The sequence below is a fragment of the Alexandromys fortis genome, unplaced genomic scaffold (genome assembly GCF_014885135.2).
Source record: "Alexandromys fortis isolate MF-2015 unplaced genomic scaffold, M_Fortis_MF-2015_v1.1 scaffold_36, whole genome shotgun sequence".
Lineage (NCBI taxonomy): Eukaryota > Metazoa > Chordata > Mammalia > Rodentia > Cricetidae > Alexandromys > Alexandromys fortis.
Genome location: NW_026067915.1, coordinates 11,038,200 through 11,062,043, shown reverse-complemented (window position 1 = coordinate 11,062,043; position 23,844 = coordinate 11,038,200). Strand labels below are relative to the sequence as shown.

Below are 23,844 nucleotides of genomic sequence, written 5' to 3'. Positions count from 1 at the left end.
ATATATACCATTACCACCACCATCACCCCAACCACCACCATCATCTCCACCATCACCACAACCACCACCATGGCCACAGTTACCACCACCACCCCATAATCTATAACCATTATTATCATCATCACCATTCCCATCACAATCACCACCGTCAGGTTTTGCTACAGGCTTCAATTGCCTGGCTATAATCTGGAAGTAGCCCTATAGTGGTTAGATAGCCCACTGCCTGTGCTATGGCCGTGGTTGCTCAATTTGTGTCACACAGTGGGACCGGGGCCTTGGGAGCTGACATTGTGCTTGCCACACTTCTGCTATCCTTGTGAAAGACAAACTGAACCCATGTGGGTCTTGTGTCTCTTTGCTGGCAGGGTTCACGGAGGTGTGCCAAGTCCCCCAGAAGCTCCAGCAGTGTTAGCCACCAGCCTGCCACTCAGGCACTGTCTTAGTCAATGTCTCCTTGCTGCGGAAAGACACCGTGACCCTGACAACTCTTATAAAGAAAAGCATTTCAGCGGGCTGGCTTACAGTTTCAGAGGGTTAGTTCATTCGCAGCATGGCGGTAGGCAGACATGGTGCTGGAGAAGCTGAGAGTTCTATACTGGGATCTCAGGTGGTAGGGAGAGACACTGGGCCTGGCTTGGGCTTTTGAAAACCTCAAAGCCACTTCCAATGACACACTTCTTCCAACAAGGTTATCCCTACTAATCTTTTCAAATAATGTCACACTCCCTAGTGAGCAAGCATTCAGCTCTGTGAGCCTACAGGGACCACCATATGCACCACACTTGACACACAATGACACTGGTGAAATTACGCCTGTTGGAGAAAAGACACAAGATGTACTTCCTGCCTGGCTACTGGCCAATCAGCATTTTATTAAAATGCAATTGATGGGGGTACCGACGATTGTCCCACAGTAAGAAGAGGTCACAGCATCAGCAGAGTTGACAGCCAGGAGAGGAGGGAAGCAGGGCTCTCCCCAATCCCACCTACAGAGGAGTGTTTACAGGCTCCCCCCAGAGCCTAACTGGAACTGGTCCCTCGAGCGCTGCCCCTTCCGAGAGTCAGGGCATCCCTGAGATCATCCCTAAAAGCTGCCCAGGCTCAGCAGCCAGAGGGAGCATCCATGGCTGGAGGAAACAGTCACTCTTGCTGTACAGACCTGTACAGAGTGGCACTCTGATTAGTATGGTTCCAAGCAGCGGCCAGCTCTTCACTATAGGGAGTGCTCCCAGTGGGGAGCACCATCACATGGTGAGAGGCTATGACTATGAGACCAGCTGGTGACTGGGAGGGCACCGTGCTCCCTCGGCCCAGCCACATGATAGCAGGGATCACCTGTTGGTCTTCATAGACCATCTCTTTCCTCACTGCAGGGGAACTGTGTACAGTACAAGGTGGGATTAGGAGTCACTCCACCTAAAGGGCTGGTAGGGGCAGACATGCTGAAGGAAAATGGCCAAGAAGCTGCAGACAGCACTCTCTCTCAGGCCTCAGTGTCTTCTGGAGCCTTCAGAATCACGAGGGTCCATGATAATTCTGCGATCCCATGCAGGCAGCTGGCAGCACTCAGCAAAGGTGCTCCCTTGTGTTTGGAGTGCGACAACTGACTGACCCATCCTGTTCAGTATCCTTAACTTGGGCACCTGACACAGGAGGACACTGAGAGATCGGTCTTTCGAATATTGTTACCCTCAGCATCCCTGATCAGAGGTGAGTCTGCAGGGGGAATCCCAATAAGGTGGGCTGTGCCAGACAAAAATCTGTCTTCAAATGAAAAGGCCACACACACACACACACACACACACACACACACACACTCCTACCTTCCACATACAGTCATTCCACAGTAGGTCTGTACAGCACCTTAGGCTCTCTGCAAACCCCAAGGTCCCCGAGAAAGCCTGGGCCTGACATAAATGAGCTTAATTAAAAGGCCTACCAGGACTTTAGTTACAAACCAAAACTATAACAAGAAGAACTACCTTATGAGTATAGGTCCGTTCGGCAATGTTTGCCCTGGAAAGGATCCTCCAAGAAAACACGCCATGTTCATTTTCACCAAGGGACAGCCAATAGCCAGTGGGCTACCCAGTGTCAGCTGGTACCTGTCAGTGGAAGCCAGATGATGCAGGCCCAAACCATGCAAAGACAGACATTATGGCCCTGGCTAGCACAGGCCTACTCTCTGTTCATGCCTCACATGGAGACTATGGAGAAGGAGCCCCTGGCAATGAGTATCAGTGGAAGCATCAAGATACCTGATTAGCTGGGCAGTGGTGGTGCACGCCTTTAATCCCAACACTTGGAGGCAGAGACAAGCGAATCTCTGCAAGTTCGAGGCCAGCCTGGTCTACAAAGTGAGTTCCAGGACAGCCAAAGATACACAGAGAAACCTTGTCTCGAAAAACAAATAAACAAGATGCCTGATTATGTAAGCCCAGGCAAGGACCACAGCCACCCAAACACAATGTCACGCAGGCATGGCAATATTTTGGTGTTCAAGACTGGACCAAAACCCAACACATAAAGTCCAGGGAACCTGACAAATGTGCCCACACACCAGATTCACAGCCGATTGATAAAGGAACACTAGATGCATAGTTCAACTCTACCAAGCTCTGGCAAGCACTCTGTGGACCCTCTGACCTCCCGGAAGTACCCCTGAACGAAGCACACAATACATACCCTTTGTGGGAAGGACACAATCCCCACTTACAGAGCGAAAGCAAACTCTCTATTCCCAACATTACTGCTTCCGAACATGACCCGTGCCTCTCTTATATGTCTAAAACTTCCACCAGGGGACAGCTATTTGAACACTTGTGAGCACTACATGCTCCCTGTCCCCCACAGGCAGGAGGGTGCCATGAAGGTGGAGTGTGGGAAACCCAAGGTGGCTCAGTCAGTAACGCACTTGTGCAAGCATGGTGACCTGACTTCTGTTCCCAGCACCCAGTGGGCACAGAGGTGTGCACCTGCAGCCGCAGACCTGCGGTGGGTGGCAAAGAAAGGAGAACCTTTTTGGCTCGCTGGTGAGCCAGTCTAGGTGAATCAGTGAGCCCCAGGCTCAAGGTGAGACCCTACCCCCAAAATAAGGTAGAAAATGGTCAAGGAAGATGCCTTATATTAGCTTTTGCTTTTATACATGCACACGCATGTGCACACATGCATACATACACACACACACAAAGATGAAATGGATTTATTAAAATCCAGAATAAGTAGACTGTAACTGTGACCATCCCCCAGAGGGGCAGCTAGCAAAATATCAAACCAATATGAGGCAGGAGGGGAAATGAAGAAGGCCGGCATAGATGTAAGAGACGCCAACCACCCCATGTCCCATCTTTCAGTCTTCCCTCCGGACTCCAGGTCTACTTTCTAGGAAGCCACAAAGTGAAGTGGAGTGACATCTGGTCTGCAGATTGGATTCTCTTATGGCAGTAAAGGTACTGATGACAGCAAGCAACCGTGACCTCCCAAGACTGCCCTCTTGCATGGCTCACATGTCAAAAGCCAGGAGGTGTTCTAGGCTGGACACTTAAAGGCTATAAAAGAGTCCATCACCGAGATGGCCCCGCCAGCCTCCGGATGCACCAGATGTGGGTGACTGGTACCAACTTGCACTGTCGGTCACTTTTCCTCCTGCATCCTCCTCCATGTTGATTTTGTCCTAAGGGTGTGCTACAGCCCTGGCTGCTCCTGGAACCTCCCAGGACACTGTGGAAACCCTGCGGACCCACAAGAACCAGAGGCCCAAGTTCAGTTAGTGTTGGAAGCAGAAGAGTGGGTGGCAGGGTGTTGTCAACAGCTGGACCGAGTCACAGGCACTCAGGGCTGCCTTTGAGAGAAGGGCCTCCATCAATGTGACCTTTCCAAGGACCTTCCTGGGGACACAAGTTCCTGGTAGAACTCAAGCCCAGGCCCTATGTTCACGCTGGAACATTTGGTGGATCCAGCCAGAGATGACAGCAAAGGAGAAAAACAGCCTCTCTTCACACAGCGCTTACATTTTCTGAGCGGCTCTGAAGGTGATCCTCCCTGAGTAGTGCTCACACGGGCCTCAGCCCTGGCCTTGGGTGTGTACCTTCCTTTCTCAATGTCTCCCTTGCCTCTTCCCACACAGGCTGAATTCCCGGAGCTAGACACAATGACCCAGAGCCCAGCACTGTGCCCAGCCTCACCTATGGTCCTGAGCCAGAGATGTTCATGTCAGGGCACTAGCAAGTCTCTAACATCCCTGCTGTCCCTCCCACAGAGAGGCCACAGTGTCTCGAGTATGTCATTTATGGGTCACCTGCAGTCTGCTGGCAAGCGAGGCCAGGTGAGTGACTGCTGTTGTCTACGTCCCATGCCTTTGCCAAGAGCAGGGCCTGCCAGAGGCAACCAGGCAGCTTGGCACAGAGCTGAGGTGTTCCTGCCACAGGGTCCTCCTGCGAGGCCAGCTGAAGTCTGAAGCCCAGCTGAGGAGGAGGCAGGTCCCCAGGCCCTGGTGGGGACTCATGGGAAAAGGAACGAACAGACAGTCTTCTGCTGCTTGGGACCTTCTAGCCAGGAGCAGAGAAACAGAAATGAGATGAACAGTAACGTGAGAATTTCCATTTCAGTCCAAACAACGGGATGAAGCCAGACCTTGGGGAACGGCTGCTGCGCTCAGTGAACTGGCCTGGCAGAATGCTGGAATCATCTCCACCATCACAGGCACGCAGTCCGGAGACTGACAGCTACTGAGCAAGGGCGGAGGCAGGGTGAAGCTGGGGCTCTCACCCAAGATGGTGCTACATCCGGGGACAAGATGATCAAAGCCCAGACCAGAGGCCAACAGAGAGCTATCCGCTATGGGGTCATACTGCAGCAGCTGAGTGTGTCCCTGTAGGAAGCAAAACACCATCTCTACAGCCTGCCCCAACCCAGGCAATGGGGGGCAGGTGGGTAGTGCTTGCTCCACCAAAGTCCATGGCAACCATGCGGCCCCTAGCTTTGCACTTGGCCCAGAGTGGCCATGTCACCAGAGTTCCCTAGAGTTCCAGTGGCCAGGCAGGCGGTGCAGCCGCACGTCTTCCTTCCGGATGTGCTCGTAACAGGACTGGGGGGAGAGATGAGCGAGGTTGGAACTTGCTGGCAGACCTGCTCCCCACTATAGGCATGGCCTTAGGCCCCGAGAGCCATCGCCCCCAGCTCCCTGTGCGCATACTGCTCCAGTTAGGCCCAGCTGTCAGCCGGATTCTGCAGAGGCTTTTCCTCTGCACGCTGCTCGGAGCTGCAGCCTGAAGGGCTGTGCGGCCCATCTGCCCTGTGAACAGCACCAGAGACCCCTCCCATGGAGACACATACAGTGGAGCTTTGAACCCTTTCTACCATGGTGTTGGGGGCAGGGAGACATTTCCTTGGGCTCCCAGCCCTGGTCCCTCACCTCCAAGGCTGTGAGCAGGAAGTCATGGAGGCCCCCTGTGTGGATGGGGTTCATCATGTCACGGATCAGGTGGATCTCAGCTCCCAGATGCTGAATTCTAGAGAAAGTACCATGACAACGAAGGAGAGGAGAAGAGGGGTGTTACAGATACCCGACAGCTGGGGGAGCAGCCCTGGCCTAGAGGGCTAGACACCTCTGGAATGGCCCCAGCTCTGTCCTGTGTTTGGTGTAGACAGGGTGGGAACGAGTCTCACTTCCACCCACCCCGCTTCCCACTCACCGAGCTCGCGACACCACATAGATGAGCAGAGGCAGGAGGTCATCCATGGGGAGTTTGTATTCCCGGCCCAGCACCCGCGACACCGTGGTCTCGATTTCCCCATAGGTCTTCTCCAGCACCTCCAGCTTCTCGCGAGGGTCCACTGTGGTGCTGTAAAGAGGGTGTAGCTCCTGGTCAGGGAAGAGAAGGGACGGCACTCCCGTGCCCTTACATACCTCCACTGCCACCACCACCACCATACACACATACCCCACACCCCCAAACCCGGGCAGACACTCACATGATCTTCTGCAGACACTCCGTGGCTGACAGGAAACACTTGTCCCGGACAAGGGAATATCTCTGTAAAGGTGAACAGGAGGGTAAAACAGGGATCCAGCGTGGCATGCTCATCCCCAGCGTCCCTTGCCACCCACACCTGCCCCACTGCTGACGTAAGTACGGCCCTGCACTATGGCTAAGTGGTCCAGGGCAGGCCCACGGCTCCACTGTGAGCTTCACTTTACGCAGCTATAAAACGGGGGGATGAGGCTCCAAGAGGTTGAAAGGACCAAGATGGACAGAAAAAAACAATCATTTGAACAGCCAAGGTCACTTGGTGACACACAGTTCCAAAGCTGATGTCAATGGTCCCCAGACCCAAGGACTTGCTGAAACTCAGGTTTCTGAGTTGACCCCTGTTCTTTGCTTCTATGGACATAAGGTAAGACCGTGAATATGAGTAGTTGGTAGATTTTGCCTAGCATTGCAAAAACTGTGGAGTGGAGCCCAAGAATCTGCTTCCCTAGGAGGCTCCAGAGAGTCCTGAGACAGCCAGGGGCCTCATATGCCCTTGACTTGTCTTATGAAGTGGGTCTGGTGGAACTCTATTTACACAGGAAAAAACTGGCACTCAGAGCTCAGGTAAGCTACCCACAGTCCCAGCCAAAAGGAAGAGCCTGCTGTATGGGACAGGAAGGAAGCCTAGGGTCTCCTCCCTCACCTGCCTCTCCCCAGGCAATCCTGACTCAGAAGCTCCAGGCTCCTCCTCCCAGGCAAGCAAAGCCCTGCCCTCTCACCTGATTGCTCGTCAGCCAGAGGTCCTTGAGGGGCCACAGGTGCCTGAAAAAGGGAGACAGATGGGAGGCTTTGCAAGTCTGAGCTCAGAGGACGCGCCCTATTTCTGTATACTATGGCTAAACAGACAATAGGAAGGAACCTCAGGTAAATACACACAGCCTGAGGCCAGGGGAAGCCATATGGTCCTGAAGGAAGTGATCTTCCACTGCTGTGTGACAAAGGGGCCCTGGGCTTTGGAGGAGAGTGGGAGATCCCAGCAGGGCCAACCAAGCACCTGGGACATGCACGTGTCAGGGGGCACTGAGGAAGAAGGATGTGTTAGAGGCAGTAGGGGTGGGGGAGAGCAAGAAAGGCACCATACTCTAGCGACTGAAAGCATTGGAAGTAAGATATTCAAAAGGAAAGAAAGGTAAAAAGGCCACAAGGCAAAATGTAGATGAACAGAAAAAGATTAAGTTATAAGAGCTAGCAAGAAACAAGTCCAAGCTAAGGCCGAGTGTTTATAACTAACAATAAGTCTCCGTGTCATGAGTTGGGAGCTGGTTGGTGGCCCTGGTCCACCTCACAGTTGAGGCTGGGTAGAACTGCCTGCTCCCCTAGATCTCTGGCTAAGCGAGTGAGCGAGCGAGCGAGAAGCTTACTTCTGCACATCCAGGAACTCCAGCAGCTTTGTGTCGGGAAACAGGCTGAGGTTGGTGATACCCTGGCTGTACAAGCTGTCCTCTCTCTCATGAAGAAGCAGGTAGAGTGTGAAGAGTTCTGAGTAGAAGCTGGGCAAGATGAGGGGCAGCAACAGCCCATGCACCTGCAAGTCCCTGAGGGGCCAGAATGGGTGGGAGACACTGCTGCCAGGGCCACCTCTGCATCTGCAGAACCAGCCGGGGTCTGTCCCGGGGACAGCTAACTCCTGCTCTATGTGGCTTTAGGTTCATCTCCTCCACACCTCAGCCTTGCAGTGCACAGGAAGGAGGAAGCCACTGGCAACTGTTTCCCCCTCTGCCCAACTCAAAGATGAGGCTGGAAGGGCACACTTAAGACAAAGATCCCAGGACCAAGGTCATGGGTCCCTGTGATGTATAGCAGACAATGCACCATGCCTGGTGAATAGCATACACGCCCAGTGCTTTCCAAAGAAGCATCGTCATCCAGACGGAGGCCCCAGATGCAAAGGCCTGGCCAGGTACCTTGTCTCCACGTCCTCCTCCTGCAGGGTCTGGCCCTGGCGCTGTAAGGCAACCGTCAGCAGACCTCTGCAAGCCAATTAGGAGAGCGTAATGTGCTGATGCTCACAGAAACAGAATTCCACCCTCCCAGTCATCAAAACGGAGAGCAGAGTTCTCCCAGAACTGGCCGCCTCGATCTGGATGGGATGCCTTCCGAGTCTAGCCTTTCCTGCCACTGGAAGTCCAAGGCTGGAGCTTCAATGTAAGCACTGGAGGGCGCTGGCACTCTAGTGGCAGCTGAAGCCCTATAGCTAATGCTCATAGGATCTAGGCTCTATCTGGGACAGGATAGACAGATCTTGAAACCACCCTCAGCCTACAGCAGGGGTAAAGTTCTTATGGGGTCAGGGGTGTGCCCGGACTAGACAGGGATTGGCCCCTGGCCAGGAGCTGTTGGAAGCCCTTGCTGACATCTCTGACACCTCTGGTCACCGTTGACACACTGACCAACCCCTGGTCCTGTACTGAGCAAGCCTTTGGAAAGGGCAATCCTGGCCAGTGCTGAGCCGTGCGTGTCACCCTGTACACTGGCTCACCTGTAGGCAGCCCAAAGCTCCTGGGCATGCTGCTTCACCTCCTCCTGGGCCATCCCCTGTAGGTGTTTGTTGGCTCCTATGCCTGCATATGTAGCCTGGAAGGTCAGCATCAGGGTACGGAGTAGCTTCCCCAGCGGGTGTCGGGGATTGCTCAGAGCCTAGGCCCAGGGAAGACAACAGAGATGCTCAGAGCCGGGATGTGGAGTCCAGGGACCAGCCTCCCAGACCGGGAACACTGAGGCCCTCTGAGGACCAGGAGCACCACGGGCCTGTCCCCTCCAGTTAGCACCATGCCCCAGCCTGGACCCTCACCTTCCTGAGGTACTGCTGCAGGGCCTGGGGCTCGCGGTGCAGCAGCAGCTCCTTCAGGATATCTTCCATGCTGCCCGCACAGTCCTTGGGGTGGCTCCTGGGGCACCATGCACAGTGTCCCTCACCCAGCCCTGAGCCAGCAGCCATCCCCAGCAGCTTCCCTAACCCCTCTCTGACCTGCAGGGACACCCAGAGGGCCAAGCTCACCTGTCACAGCACAGGTACTCCTGGGGTTCACGGAGCTCCCTGGAGCTCTGCACATGGAAGCCCAGCAGGGCTTCCTGCAGTTCCCCAGGACAGCCTGACTGCACGAAGTCCTGGAAGGGTCTGTAGACTCCTTGCCAGCGGCTCTCCACAGGGAAGGCACCCAGCCCCAGCTGTCTGTGATTGGGGAACAGCAAGAGATGTGGAAGACATGGGCAAGTCAGCAAGCCCGTGGGGCACGCAGGGTTGGTGGGACCAGCCTGGCCTGGAGTCAGGTCCCAAGAAGGGGGCAGGACGGAGAATGCAGACAGAGTTGACCTCCAAGGCAAGCAGAAGAGAAAAACGAGGCAGAGGGGCACGGGCGTGTGTTGAGACAGAGGAGAGACAGGGTACCTTGTCTGCAAAAGGCCTCGGGAGCTGGAGGCCAAATCCAGACAGTAGGTCTTGGATCAAGACAGACCAGTGCCTGAAAGTCCAGGATTTCCCTGTTTTTCGCTCCGTCCACAGGCTGAGTGAGACCAAACTCTTAGTCAAAGGGAACCCTGTTGCGCCGTCACCTCACAGGTACCCCACACCTGTACCCAGGACCACTGCCTCTACCAGCTCCTACTATGAGAAGCCACACGCAAGGACGATAGGTAAGTGAGTTCGCTGGACCCCTTCCCGACCTCTGAAACTCCATCTGGGACCATTTTCCATTATTCTTCCTTCGACACACCCAGATTCTCAACAAATATGGCAACTTTGAAAGCTAAGAGTTTCCAACAGGGGGTTCTGCTTTCCTGGGAAAATAATCATCTCCTCCTTGTGTTGTAGAGTTTCTTTCCTTCTTCATTTTGGCTACCCGGGAAGTCAGAGCCAGGAAGAGAAAACTATCTGTAACTGCGTGTCTATCTCTTTCTTTTAAGACCCACTCACAATTTTATATTTTTTTTAATATTTATTTATTTATTATACAATATTCTGCCTGCTTGTATGCCTGCAGGCCAGAAGAGGGCGCCAGACCTCATTACAGATGGTTGTGAGCCACCATGTGGTTGCTGGGAATTGAACTGAGGACCCTTGGAAGAGCAGGCAATGCTCTTAACCACTGAGCCATCTCTCCAGCCCCACTCACAATTTTATTTTCCATTCTTTTCCTTGTGTGTTTGACTTAGAAGCTATCTTGAAGAGAAATGTATAGCTCAATGAAAACAATAAAAAAGAAAAGAAAAGCTAAAACCAGGATCAAAGTGAGACTTACAAATCCTATTTTTCTTCCAGCTTATGTATGGCAGTACATTCACCTAGCCGTAGACTTCAAGAGTCTCTGGCTGGAAGACCTGGGGTTCTGGACTCTGGTAAAAGGCCTCCACTGAGCCCTGGGGCCTTAGGTGGGAAGAGACACACACCGCCGAATAGGCTGGGCTCTCACCTCCTGCGTGTGCTGCTTGGGTTGGGCGGGAGAGCGGCTGTGTCCAGCACTCCCTGTGTGTACAGTCCTTTATCTGTCCCACCGCTGAAGGAACCATCCAAGGTGAAACCATTGGGGAAGGTGACCTTGCCCTGGGAGCAAAAAGGGAAGGCAGGGATAACTGTGTGCACAGCGAGCTGTGCCAGCCAAGTGTGTCAATGTTGACCCGCTTGGGTCAGATGGAAATGTCCAACCATGAGTTCCACCTGTCCACTCAAGGTGCTGGAATATTCTAGAAGTCTCACCCACCTCCGTTGAGAGGCTAGGGATTTAGAGGGGCAATTTCTTGCTGTGTGGAGTTGCTCCATCCTTCTACATCCAAACTATCCCCCAGGTTCCCAAAGGACCCAACATGGACCCAACTGCCTTTTGCCACATCAACTTGAGCAGGAAGAAAGAAAGAACTGTTACCCCAGGGACAGCTGCCAAAGGCTCGGGTGGTGACGGCTGTGTAAGGGCACAGCGTGGACACAGCCAGCCTGTGCCCTCTGGGCACGAGGCAAATCCTCCAGTCCCGTGTCACCTTGTTCTGCTAAGTCAGTACCGCACACAGCATGGCAAGGACATGGGACCCCTTGGACACCACGGAGGCGGGAGGGGTGTCCTCCAGCTGTCCATTCTTTACCTTCATCCTCAGCTCTGAGCCCTGGCTTTATGGGGTGGGATGGGAGATGAGGACGGCTCTCACCTTCCCTAGGAGCGTCAGGTCCCTGGTGAAAGTACCCTCGTACAGAGAGTCATCTTCACACAGCAGGATGCCTGGGCCCTTGAAAGGAAGTGAGAAAAGAGAAAGGAGGTGAGTTTAGACAGAAAACCAGGATGGGTGGGCACTGACCCACAAGACCAAGAGCATCCAAGCTCTGGCACCGCCCTCCCCAGATGTGCTGAGTCCCATGAACCCCACCTCTTGTGTCCCCTAGTTAGCCCTCAGATGAGATTCCTCCACCGGAAGTGTTGGCTGCCTCTGCTTCCCTGTTACTGCCCTGGATCCTCAGGGCCAATCAAGTCCCCTTTCTACTGCACCTGCCAGGAAACCCAGACAAGTTCATTTTCAACTTGTTTCTGACTCTAGTTTGTGGGCCTATGCTTGCCTTTCCTTCCCCTTGAGGTCTCCTTCAGTTCCTTACAGAACAAGGTGGGGTCTAAACAAACAACCCACAAAACCGTGCATAGCTTTTGGCCAGAGCCCCACCATGTGTCAAGCCCCTGGCCAGCAGGGAGGCAGAAGGTAAGAGCTGGGGGACTAGGGTTTGATCTCGGTCTCAGCAGGATGTGAAGTTGGGCAGGTTCTCTGATGCCGTTAATAAACATGCCATTCATACGCTAAGAACAATGGCACCAATGGCAGGAGTCACACAAGGACCCCAGAGGGATGATGGAGATTCCGTGAGGGCCAGTGAGGAGGTCTATGGATGCCACTAGCTCACCAATGACACCCTTGGTTCTTCCTAGCTGATGTATACAATAAGCACGGTTGACCTGAGCTGAAGATAAGGGAAGCGGGGCCAAAGTCAGGGTAGACGGGTGGAGAAGCGGAGCATCCCTTGCCATCCACTCCCCTTGTCTTTAATTCAGCTACAGACTGCCCAGGGAAGGAGCTACCACTCACGGCCATCTTGTCCCCTTGGAATGTGCCTTGATAGCAGACGCCTGCCTGGGTGACCACGACCCCAGGGCCATGACGCTGGTCAGCCTGCCACATGCCAATGTAGCGCTCACCCCTAAGGGAAGAGGGCATGAGAGGGGGCTCAGATCGGTTCCCTTGTGCCCTCTGGATGCTCTGCTGGCAGGGACTCCGGGGAGGCAGGGGGTGACAGGAGAAAATGAAGTCAGAAACCCAAGGAGAACAGAAGGACAGAGAAGGGAATCCTCCTTAGGAGAAGGCATGGTGGGTGGAGCCCCCTAGAGGTAGAGGGAAGTACCACAGAGACAGGCACCTGGGACAGAACAAGGGAAAGGCTGAGGGGTCTCTCTGCCAGCACTCACCTCTCGTTGTTGTCCTCAACGCCATAGCCACTCCTCTGGCCTCTCTCCCAGTGGCCCGTGTACCTGAAGGGCTGGGAGGCCTGCGGGGTACTATCAAGGACACCAAATCCATGCCGAAGGCCAGCCTGAAAATAGCCCTTGTACACCTCGTCAGTGCCATACCTGGAGAGATTCGCCAACAGTTGGCTCCACCTCGAGGAGCGCAGTCTAGAGGATGTCCCTCCCCGCTCCTCTTCCCCACAGGTCAAAGGTCACTTACTCACAGATGCCATAGCCACACATGCTGCCTTCCCTCCAGTGGCACTTGTAACAGTCAAACTTGTCCTCAGAGGCCTGGGGCACCAGGCAGATGCCAAAGCTGACCGTGTGGTTGGGTGGGATCAGAGGTGAGTATCCAGGCCACTTGCCCAATCAGAAGCCCCTGCCACATCCCTCCATGCTACCGAGTTGTCCTTGTCCCCCAGGAGCCCCTCAGAAAGCAGAGATCTCAGAGTCCCCTTGCAGAAACCCTCAGGACAGCCCTCCCCACTCCTATGGGAAGCCAGTCTCAGGCCGAGACCCACATTCCTATTCTAGCCAGGTCTCCCTTCTGTGGGGAGAGGAGCTGAGCTACCTGCCCACTCCTGTTTGAGGTCTGGGGATTTGGGGCAACCCAATGTACGACACCTCCTCTGATTGCCCCATCTGCCCAGTCAGCCTTACCCATGCTCCAGGCCCTGGCAGAAATCCCCCACGTGGTTCCGCCCATCTGGCCACTTCAGGGTTCCCCTGGAACACAGGTGAGGTCTACATCAGGCCATTAGACCCATCCCAGACAGCTGCACCCCCAAACTCTCGGCGTCCCTCCCTCCCTCCCTCTACCCTAGGGTCTTCCAACTAGACTTTCTGCTCACCTAGTCCTCACTTGAGCACGGAAATCCCTCACAGAACCCCCCACCTCCTGCACCAGCAGCCTTGGGGGACATTGGGGTACTCTCGGCACCTGCCATGGGGAGAACCCTGGAAACATCTATGTTCCTCTTTCCCCTTGAGCCACAGGAGGTAAATGCCAAACTTGAGAGAACTCCTAGTCGATGGAGTGTCTAGTCTACTCCCTTCTGATGACCGGCTGGAAGTGCACACAGGAATGGGGACTCACTTGCCATGGGGCTTGGCCCGACACCAATCACCCTCATAGGTAGCCTGGTAGAGCCGGCCCTCGCGGCGGAAAGTATAGGCCACACAGCGGCAGTCAGGGGGTACAGCTGACTCCGGGCCTGACCCCAGCACAGGGAAGTCCTTCTTGCCACGCAGGGCCTGGCACACAGCGTGGGTCACTTTCTGCCGCCAGACAACCTGGTGGGGACATGAAGGCAGTGAACATGTCATTGTTGCCATAGGTAACTCTGTCCCCAAGTACACTGCCCCTCTCTGGTGTGGCATCAGACCTGAGATCCTGTGCACAGCCCAGGGACTAGACAACCAGAACGCTGCACAGGAGGGTGGGCACAGGCATGACTTGGGCGGCTACTTCAGTTAGGGAAATTCCTTTTCCTCTAACATCCTGACACTAAACCCTAGGCATACCCGTGCTACCCTCCTGAGTCCTGTAGGACTGGCCCTCCGCCCTCCCCGGCTTCTGACTTCATCCCCACCATTCATGCTTCAGCCTCACTCACCTGGCCCTGGGGGTCTCTGGAGCAAAGGGAGAACTCTTCTTCGGGTGTGAGGATGCGAAGCACACACCTAGGAAGATGGAGATGACCTGTGAGTCCCAGTCCTGTCTAGGGTTGGCAGTGGGGCTCAGGTGAGAGCCTGGGGGTGTGAGCAGGTACCATGGAGCAGGCACAGGGAGGGAAGTCCGGGGACACCGGCAGAGGAAGTCACTCACTTGTCTTGGCCAGGATCTACCCACACCAACTTCAGGTCAAAAGTGTGGCTATTGTGGCCCTGGAAGGAGATGAGTGTTATCCAGAGATGTGCCTACGGACACCTGCCCTGGGGTGCGCCCCCCCCCATGCCGGGGACGAGCATCAGCCCGATCCCCTTCAGCGGCAGCTTTTGTACTTTGGGAGCTGGCGAGGCACCTGGACAGGCCTCCCTTACCATGTGTGGTTGCCAGGTTTTCTTAGAAACATAGTCGGCCCCTGGTAGCCCAGATGTGAACCTCTAAGGCTCCTCGCACCTGGGGACTGAGGCCGCCTGTAGAGCCTGACCCGTGTCCAGGTTCATGCGCCTCTCTTCACACTCTCCTTGCTGGAGCTGTCCGCTGTCCCTCCGTCACAGCCTCCTGAGCCTGCCCCAAGCTCTCCCCACTCCACCTTTCCTCATGGTGGTCCTCCTACCCTACGCTGAGCCTGACGGGACGTCCCATCTGGAGCGTCACCATCTCCCATTGGCTCAGCAGACCCTCACTTGACCAGGAAGTAGAAAGGGCACAAGGCCACAAGGGAATGGAGAGTTTATAAGACAGCAGAGCATCCCACAAAACGACAGCATGAGCAAAGGCCCAGCTAAAAACAAACCCATCCTTCTTCCTCCTTCTTCCATCCCTCCCTCGGGTTGTTTGTGTTAGACGTTTTGTAGCAGCAACAAGAAAAGGAACTTGTACAAGCAGGGAAGGACTAGAAACATCTCCAGTGAACAAACTGTGATGTCAGGAGAGGAGGCACAGGCACAATCAGAGGAGGTACAGGCACAATCAGAGGAGGCACAGGCACAGACACAATCAGAGGAGGTACAGACACAATCAGAGGAGGCACAGACACAATCAGAGGAGGTACAAACACAATCAGAGGAGGCACAGACACAATCAGAGGAGGCACAGGCACAATCAGAGGAGGTACAGGCACAATCAGAGGAGGCACAGACACAATCAGAGGTGGACACACACCCCAAACCAAGCCACCATGCTGAGGCAGGTGAAACATTGCTATGAGCCTAAGCGCCAGGTGAGTTTGGTCAAAGTTGCTGGCTGTGGGACAAACCCTGAAGCCCACATCCGTCTTCTACTTGACTTGCAAGCCTTGGCCTTTCAGCCACCACTCCCCCTCCCCCAGTCTCTAAGCCTGCGGCCTGTTCAGTTTCTCACCTGATCCCAGAGCCCCACCTCACAATAACCCTTCTAACCTGTAGCAGAACAAGGGCATCATCAAAGAGCAGCACACGTTCAGCCCGTAGCGGGGTGACCACCACAGCGATGTCCTGGCTGTCCTGTAGGAGTCGGTGGGCAGGGGTACACAGCACGTCCTGGTGGGACGAAGAGAGACGCAAGAGTTAGGGGTCTAGTGTGTTTACACTGGAGGCTGATGGAAGCCCTGCAGGCCCTCCTGCGCCCCAGACACCTCCCAGAGACTATCCCAGCAGGCCTGGGGTAGTCCCCAGCTCACTCGCTCTCCTCTCTCTCTCTCTCTCTCTCTCTCTCTCTCTCTCTCTCTCTCTCTCTCTCTCTTCTCACACACACACACACACACACACACACACACACACACACACACGCTCCAAGATTGGGGGGGGGGGTCATCCCTGGGCTAGCCCAGAAGGACAGCACAGCTTCTCTCTCTGGGGCTTTCCTGGGTGTCTCCATACTGCATCCCTGTCACAGCCAAGGGGTTCCTGTTACCCTCACAACCAGTATGCTATCCCCTCTGTCTCCCATGGTTATTCTGGTCCTCTCTACTGTCTTCTGTGGACACGAGGACTCTCTTTCCTGGAGGGGTATTATATGTTGTGCTAACAGCGTCATGACACCACCAGAAAGAAAGTCAGTTCTGCTGACCCAGCAGATGGCTGCATGTGACAGACAGCCACCAGGTTATATATAAGTCTTCTGTTGTTGAATGAGTGTGGGTTCAAGGTGGAAGAAGACTCGGAGGTACCTTAAGAAGGAAATAGCAAAAAAAGAAAAAAAAGAAAAAAGGAAAAAAAAACATAAAAAAAAAAGCCGGGCAATGGTGGCTCACGCCTTTAATCCCAGAGGCAGAGGCAGGCGGATCTCTGTGAGTTCGAGGCCAGCCTGGTCTACAAGAGCTAGTTCCAGGACAGGCACCAAAGCTACAGAGAAACCCTATCTTGAAAACAAAACCAAAAAAAAAAAAAAAGGAAATAGCTTTTCCAGCTGCAGGAGGATTCAGCCTCCGGGACTGAGATTGTCTGGCCGCTTTCCCTTAGCTAAGGGCTTCTTTATTTATTGTTTTCCAATTTACACCTTAGCCAGTTGGTTTCCATATCTCAAAACATCTTAATTAAGCTTCCAAAGGGACCACGGCAAATGCAAATTCTTGATAAGGAATACTGGGATTTTCCCAGCCAAGTTTTACATAGGCTTTGCACCTTTAGGGAATTTTCAGATTTGCATTTGTTAAACAGAAGGTGCTGAAGACAAAGGGCAGATTAAGGCTGTGTGCCAAACTTCCGGAGCCAGCTGCAGCTGTGTAGGAGTTCCCCCCAACAGTCTTCCTTCCAGATGGGGAAACTGAGGCGGGAGCTGCTCACCCAGCACAGCCTCACATCCAATATGAAACCCCCTTCCTTGGCTGCCCCAAAGCCCCAGACTCACCCTCACCCGGCTGCTGAGACTATGCCACAGGGCCTGTGTGGTCACAGCCTGGTCCAAGGCCTGCCTCATGAAGGACTCCAGGTTCCCAAACAGAGTGACTGCATGCATCACCCGCTCCTGGGCTGGGTGGTGCTGTGGGAGGACAAGACAGGTGGGGAGGCACTGAAGGTCTCGGCACCAGCCCTCATCCCCGTGGTGGCCATGAGGGCCCCAGCCTGGCCTAAGTTTAAACCACAGCTCACTTTTTCTCCCTGACTACTCTTTTGGGGACAGGGACATTTCAGTGACACCAATAGCATGGCCCTGGGTCATATGTCCTCACACCCAGTAGAAAGTCTATGTCTGCCCTTTGAGTGTCAACTGCCCCCATCAAGGAAGAGGCGTGTGCCCAAAATTCCACAGGGCAGATGCATGCCCCCAGAACCCTCCACAGAGCAAGGCTATGTTCTCTTGGGGCCCCTCCCTACTGTTTAACCTGGTCTCCCTGAGCCACGCTTCTCTCCGCCAGCTCCTCCTTTACACACACCCATCCTACCAACCTCATCAAGGGTGCCCCTGAGTCTCAGTAGGAGGAGCACATATTTCTGCACGTGCTGGGTGAGTGGCTGGCTGAGGGCCTGGCACAGCATAGTGTCCACCGAGCCCTCAGAGCTGGCACAGGACAGCAGCTGCCGCAGGGTCTTCCGCTGGCTCCTCCAGTAGTCACTGCATTTAGGAAGGGTCACGTACTACCTCCACCCCTTCCAGGCCCGCACCCACCTATCCACCCTGTTCTAACTACGCTCCGGGCTCCCAGACCCAGGACCCCAGCCCTGTACCCCATTAGTCCAGCAAAACTTTGAGCTCTCTTTCTGGAGGTGTTGCAGCCACACCTTAGAGGAGACAGGGACACTGACTGCAGACACCAGAGTGGCGGGTGGACATGACACCTGCTCCTTTGGGGTGGGCTTCCTAAAATCCCCCTCTTCTAGACACCCACACACACATAGGGAACTACCATGGCAGCCCCAGGCTCACCTCCTCCTCTTTGAAACCTTCTGAAAGGCCTGCATCACCACACAGTCGGTATAGGACTTGATGTACCTATGGGGAACCCAAGATCACCTTGAAAGCCCAGCTCCCAACACACTCAGCCCCTGCCCTTTTGAGGTCCCAGATCCCACCCACAGAACCCTATGGCCCAGGCAATTCCTTGATACCCTCAAGCCCTGACTCAACAGTTGTATCTTATAGGCCTGATCCAGCTCTGACCCTGCTGCCAAGCCAACACCCGACCCAGGAACCCCACTCCAGGTGACGGTGACCCTTGACGGACCAAGCAGCGGAGGTGACACTTTGGCAGTGTGGCCAAGCCACAGACTGCCCCAGGGGGTCTTACTCCATGTGGGCCTGTAGGACATGGTCAGTGTTCTTCAGCAACAGCAGGGCCTCCAGACCCATGGAGGGTGGGTGGTACAGCCTCTGCCGCAGCGAATGCAGGCTTTGTTCCGTCACCTCCATTAACCGCTGGGTACTTTCATGCAGCTGCTGCAGAAGTCGAAGGCACTCTCTGCCACAGAGGTCTGAGGGTTCGGGGTCTGTGGAAAGCACACCCTCCTTGAGCTGACATTGAGGAAAGATCCTGTAGCCCTGGGGTGCTCAAGACAGTACCAGCACCCCTAGACTCTAGGGCCTAGGGCTCCTCAGGGGCAGGGCATGCTGGGGTAAAGGGCTGAACTCTGGGGTAAGCCTGGTTGTGCATATGCCTCCTACTTAACAGGACAACTCTAATTATCTTGGGGGAGCCAAGTTTCCTAGCTCCCTGATTCTCTGCCTCTTCTCTCTAGACCCAGAAGCAAACTGTAGAGTCTTCAGGGTCGGTCCCCAGCCACCTTACAGATGCACAGTGAGAAGAAGGCGCTTGCCCAAGGTCACATGACAAGAGAGATGCCCCAGTGAAAGGCTTGTGTTCTGCCTTCTAGTCAGGCCTCCCCAACGCACCACCAGGAGCCCTGAGTGGAAGCAAGAATTGAGGCAAGCGGTATAGCTAGGCCTGTGGTCTTCAGAGGCCATTTGGAAAGGGACCCACCAGTTCCCTGTGACCAAGGCCTCAGCTCCATCAAGAGATGGCAGTATCAAGTGCCACCACTCCCACGTGAGGCTGAGAAAGCTGCCTCAGGATGTTTAACAAGGCAGGACTCTAATCCCTGGGGACCACCGTGGGCCTGACTCACCAGCTAACAGCAGCGGCTGGAGAATGAGACTGTTGGTGCGGGCAAGGGTAGTTGAGAAGACCTCCTCCAGCCGAAGCAGGTCTGCCTCCTCAGAACTACACATAGCCAGGGTGTGAGGCAGGGCGCCTATTGGAGAGAAAGGACACGGGACACAAGACAGGGTCACAAATATCCTCCCTAGTTCCCAGAAGCAAGTCCCATAGCCATCCACAGCAGACTCTCTTAGTCCAGCTTCTCTCACAGAGGAGATCGCTTCTGGCCACTGACCTCTCTCCTGCTCCCTCATGGGGCCCTGGAATAGGAGAGCTGAACACTACCAAGGAAGCATCCCTTTCCACCCAAGAGCAGGTCTCCTTCAGCTCAGTTTGGTCTGTTCAAACACTGCCGTGGGTCCCCGCACCCAGGGAGATGACTATCTAGTCATTCTTTGCCCTGGCCACCTTTCCACTGAAAGTTACCACTTGGGGACTCGGGGAACCGGGACATGCATGCTATCAGAAGAGTTCAACAATATCTTGATGGCCAGGCCCGGGCTCCTTGTCACTAGACAGAGCTGAGTAAGTCAGGAAGGACTTGAGGCAAGAGCCTCTGGAGGCTTCCTGCTGAAGCCGCAATGGGACGACAAAGATGAGCAGGACACTGGGGAGGCTGAGGCAGCAGGATCTTGCTGTAAGTTTGAGGGCAGCCTGGGACCTTATCAGAAAGGAGGAGAGAGATGAGGAAAGAGGGGAAGAGGAGGACAGCATAGTAGTGGGAAGACATAAAAGCAAAGGTTCATTGGAGTGTCGGTCCAGCCTGGGAGGACGGCCCACCTTCATTGGCCAGAAGACAAGCTTGAATTGGCCCCAGTCAACCTTGAAGGCATAAAGGGCTTCAGAGCAAGGTGACAGCAGACCGAACATCAGACTCAGCAGAGCCAGGAAATGAACAAGCTCAGCACGGGCAGGAGCCCATACCCTATATGTCTACCTCCCCCGACCAGACTAAGCTGGTACCACTCAGGAACAGGGTCACTGGGGCAGGCGGGCAGGCAGGTCAGCTGGAGCCTTGAACGGTTTTGCTCTAAATGAGGGATCTTCTAAGAAAGCAGCGATGCAGCATCCTGACTTGAGGCAAGGGTAGTGAGGGAGCATGCTTTGACCCACCCTCCATAGTGGGGCTCTCTGTGACCCTGGGCCCAGGCAAAGCCTCGCCCAGCAACCCCTGCTGCCCTCATTTGACAAGGATGATCATCTGTCCAAATGGCTGATCTGACAGATGCCTCAGGGTGGAGTTAAAGTGTCTTCACTCTGCCTAGCCCTTACACTCTGAAACACTTAGATTAGCAGACCTGGGTAAGGCAAGAGATGCCGTCAGGACAGTTGAGGATGGGCAGGGGACATCAGGCAGATCCCAGTAAATGGGAGGGGGATCGGTCTTCCTGAATCCACCCCAAAGATGCTACAGGGGCATCACAGATCTCTGGGAGAACCCAGGACTCCCAGAGAATTGGCTCCAGAAGAGAGGAGGGCGGGAACCTCAGGATTCTGGCCCTGATCCTGGGCCAAGGCATTCCTGCCCCACCTTTCCTGCTGCCGTTCTGTGTGGGGAGGGTGAGGCTGTGGGAAGGAGAGTCAGGAAAAGGAAACCATGGGACACCCAGCTGCACCCATCTTTGTTGACTGTTATCGGAGTCCCCTGCACACAACTGGAAGAAGAGAAGGACAGATACGGAGCCTCTGGTTCAGTTCCCACTGGCCAGGAGAGTCCAGCTGCGGGGTTACAGTGCGCCACATGGCCCGGACCTCCCTGGCCCTCAACCATGCTTCCAGAAATTGACAGACTAGAAAATCTATCACTGCAACCTTGAACTACCCTGGTACCCAGCCTACAACCTCACCTGCTTACCAGAAGCGAGCATCTCGATCTGTTACATCACAGCCCACCCTCGTCCCTGGTCCTTTCTGAAATGGATCTAACTAGATGCAAACACTTCAGACTACCATGGTTGCCCCTCAGAAGGACAAACTGTAGAGAGAAGCGTCTTTTGACATAGAACCTGGGCGTTAAGCTCCACATCCCCAAACATCCCCAAAGCATGGACTAGACCTAAGCGGATCCTACACACCCAGGTTAATAGTATAGTGACTGACTCCACAGTGCTTCCCAGGCCAGTGGTCCGGGAAGGATTTCCACCCCCAGGAAATCTCGTCACCCAGAGGAAAAGGGAGAAATTAAGCAGAGACAGTGACGTGAGTCTCAGAAAACGGCACTTGGGCCTGGGAGTCCGATGCAGAAGGTCTGGGCTGGGAGTGTTTGAGAGTTGAGTTTGCAGGGAAGTGCAGTGTGGAATAACAGAGAACTCTCCCCCCAATCCTGGGCCCACCACCCATCCCATTCCCCTCTAATCGAGGACAGGACACGGCCTCCTGAGAGTCTCCCTCTTGCCAACTCTGGGTTCCTTAGTGGCAGGCAGGCTGTGTGAAGGGAGAAACTGAGGCACAGACAGTCCAGGAAGCCCTAGGGACTGTAGACAAGTGCAGAGCTCGGACCTCAGCCTCTGACTCCCGGCCCTAACAGGCTCGCCAGAACGAAGTGGTTCCGAGATGCTGGGTGACTCACTGAGGTAGGTACATTCCGGAGGGCCCAGCCCCCTGTCTCACTCGAGGTAGACTGGATGCTCACAGATAGGGTGAGGCCAGACAAGTAAGTTGGGTCGTGCACAGGTGAGTCAGCTATTGTCCTTGTGGTCATCTGAACAGCAGTCTGACCTGCTCCCTTTCCTCTGCATTCCTGGCCTCTGTCCACACCAGACTTCCCCTGAGCGGGGTCACTGGAGCCTTCCCCACCCTCATCCAGCCCTGACCCCTCAGGCCCCTCAGCCGCACCCTAGTATGGCACTCACTCTGGTATTTCCTGGTCTGGACTGGCATGGACCTTATTTTTGCTGGGAGGCCTTTTCCTAGACCACGCTGGAGGCCCATTAATCAACCTACATACCCAGTGGGCTGTGGAGAGTGTCTGCCCCAAGGAAGCAAGTGGGTAGAACAGTCGCACCTGCCCCTCCAGGTTTCAGGCCCAGCTCTGCCTCTCTAAGGGTCCAAGATTCTGGCCCTAGACACCTCCCTGTCTCTTCAGTAGTGTCTGTCCCAGCTTCCCCTTCCTCTGCCTTCCTTGGCGCAGTCCCGGGAGTTGTCCAAACTACTCTGCTCCAACCTTTGGGCATTTGTCTACGCTCCTCCCAGGCAAACAGCACCACCTTCTCGACTTCTCTGTCAGCCCTTCCGCCCTGACCAGCCAGGTCACCTCCTCCTGGCAGTCCCTCCCTCTGGGTGATACACTGGCACACGGATCCTGGCTAGCGCTCCTCACTGCCGCAGGGGTTAGGACCCCGCGCGGCGTTCAAACAGGAGCCAGGTGGCCGAGGGAGAGGGAGGAGGAAGCTAAAATCTCCGCCTAAACCGCAGATGGAGGGATCCTGACCATGGCAGCGGGAGCAGGCGAGAGCCCCCACCCGCCGCGGAGCTCGTGGGGCAGCGGACCCCGCCCACCGAAGCGTGCCCTTACCTGCGCCACGCGCCGCTGTGTCCCGAGTGGCCGCGCAGCTCCGTGCCCCGCCGCCCTCCCTCTCCGCGCCCCGCCCCGGGGTGTTGCTCGCACGGGGGCGCCTCCGAGGAGGCGGGGCGCGGCCTCGGATAGTCCCCGCGCCAGTAACTCTCTTTAGGCGGGTCTACTGCCACCGCCGGACAGGAAAAGTTCTGCTCCGGCCGGCGTGCACCCCAGGAGAGCACCCTGGCCGTCAGTCGCCTCTTATCTTCCCCTCCCAGGTCCGAGGACGGCGGGCGGTGCCTGAGGCCACCCGATTTTCTTGCCCACCGACTCTGACCGGACTGCAGCCTTGGGACCTTGCCGACCCCTTTTGGGTCCCCGAGCCCCCATCCTCACTCCCACACCCCCGCGAAGGAGTCCTTGGTATATTTGGGAAACTTGTTGCTTAGACCAATCGGCCATGATGACCCGGAGCCCCTAAGCTGGGCTTCCTTCGGTAGCAGCTACTGGCCGTGTGTGACCTTGAAGGAGGCCCCCTGCATCCATTCCGGGTACAGCCTGAAGCTGGCCAGTTTCCTGTGCCAAAGCCTTCGACCTTGGAAAAAGCGGCGCAGTTCCAGACCAAACTCTTGGAAGGAGAAGGGATCATGGTCCAAACCTGTAACAAAGAGGGCTGCTGTCTGGCTGCCGGGCTCCCTTTTTGGCCGGCAAGTGAGTCACCCCGGCACCTGCAGGGGCACCTGGCCTCCAGGGGCTGATTAGCCTGGCTGAGTTGGTTCTGACCCTTTCAAGTTTGAGCACAGAGGGAAGAAGCCTGGGAAAGAAACAGCTGTGAAAGAGAGTAAGGATGGCCCACCTGCCCCCGACCCAAGTCTTGGACGGCCTCCATCCATCTTGCCGGGAAGTAGAGGGACGTCCAAGAAGAGACAACTCCAGGAAGGGGCCTGCCAACTTTAGCAGGCCTGACTCCCTTTGGTTGTTTTTTGGTGAGAACTTAAGTTCTGCCAAGCTGCCCTACAGTGCCAGGCTCAGAGTTTGTTGCCCTGGGCCCCTACCACACAGGTGACACTCTCGTTCACCCCCCTTTCCCACACTGCTCT

At 55.1% G+C, this 23,844-nt stretch overlaps 1 protein-coding gene across 2 annotated transcripts; it reads right to left on the bottom strand.

Annotated features, from left to right (window-relative positions):
* Positions 1-852: 852 nt before the first annotated feature.
* Positions 853-22,890, bottom strand: Als2cl (ALS2 C-terminal like). Of its 2 annotated transcripts, XM_050139438.1 has the most exons (26): positions 22,763-22,890; positions 19,217-19,342; positions 18,382-18,580; positions 18,021-18,086; positions 17,543-17,708; positions 17,004-17,135; positions 15,575-15,694; positions 14,337-14,395; positions 14,125-14,191; positions 13,605-13,801; positions 13,169-13,252; positions 12,726-12,824; positions 12,467-12,628; positions 12,090-12,201; positions 11,169-11,246; positions 10,442-10,572; positions 9,031-9,204; positions 8,824-8,920; positions 8,512-8,669; positions 7,937-8,002; positions 7,394-7,567; positions 6,752-6,794; positions 5,974-6,035; positions 5,694-5,843; positions 5,414-5,510; positions 853-5,086 (listed from the first exon to the last, which is right to left on the bottom strand). In XM_050139438.1, exons 2-26 carry the CDS (start codon positions 19,317-19,319, stop codon positions 5,006-5,008), a joined length of 2,877 nt encoding a protein of 958 aa, XP_049995395.1. In that variant the 5' UTR covers positions 19,320-19,342; positions 22,763-22,890; the 3' UTR covers positions 853-5,005. The 2 variants fall into 2 exon arrangements, with proteins under 2 accessions (XP_049995395.1, XP_049995394.1); XM_050139437.1 differs by lacking the exon at positions 22,763-22,890 and having other exon boundaries at positions 13,169-13,234.
* Between the last annotated feature and the right edge of the window lie 954 nt (positions 22,891-23,844).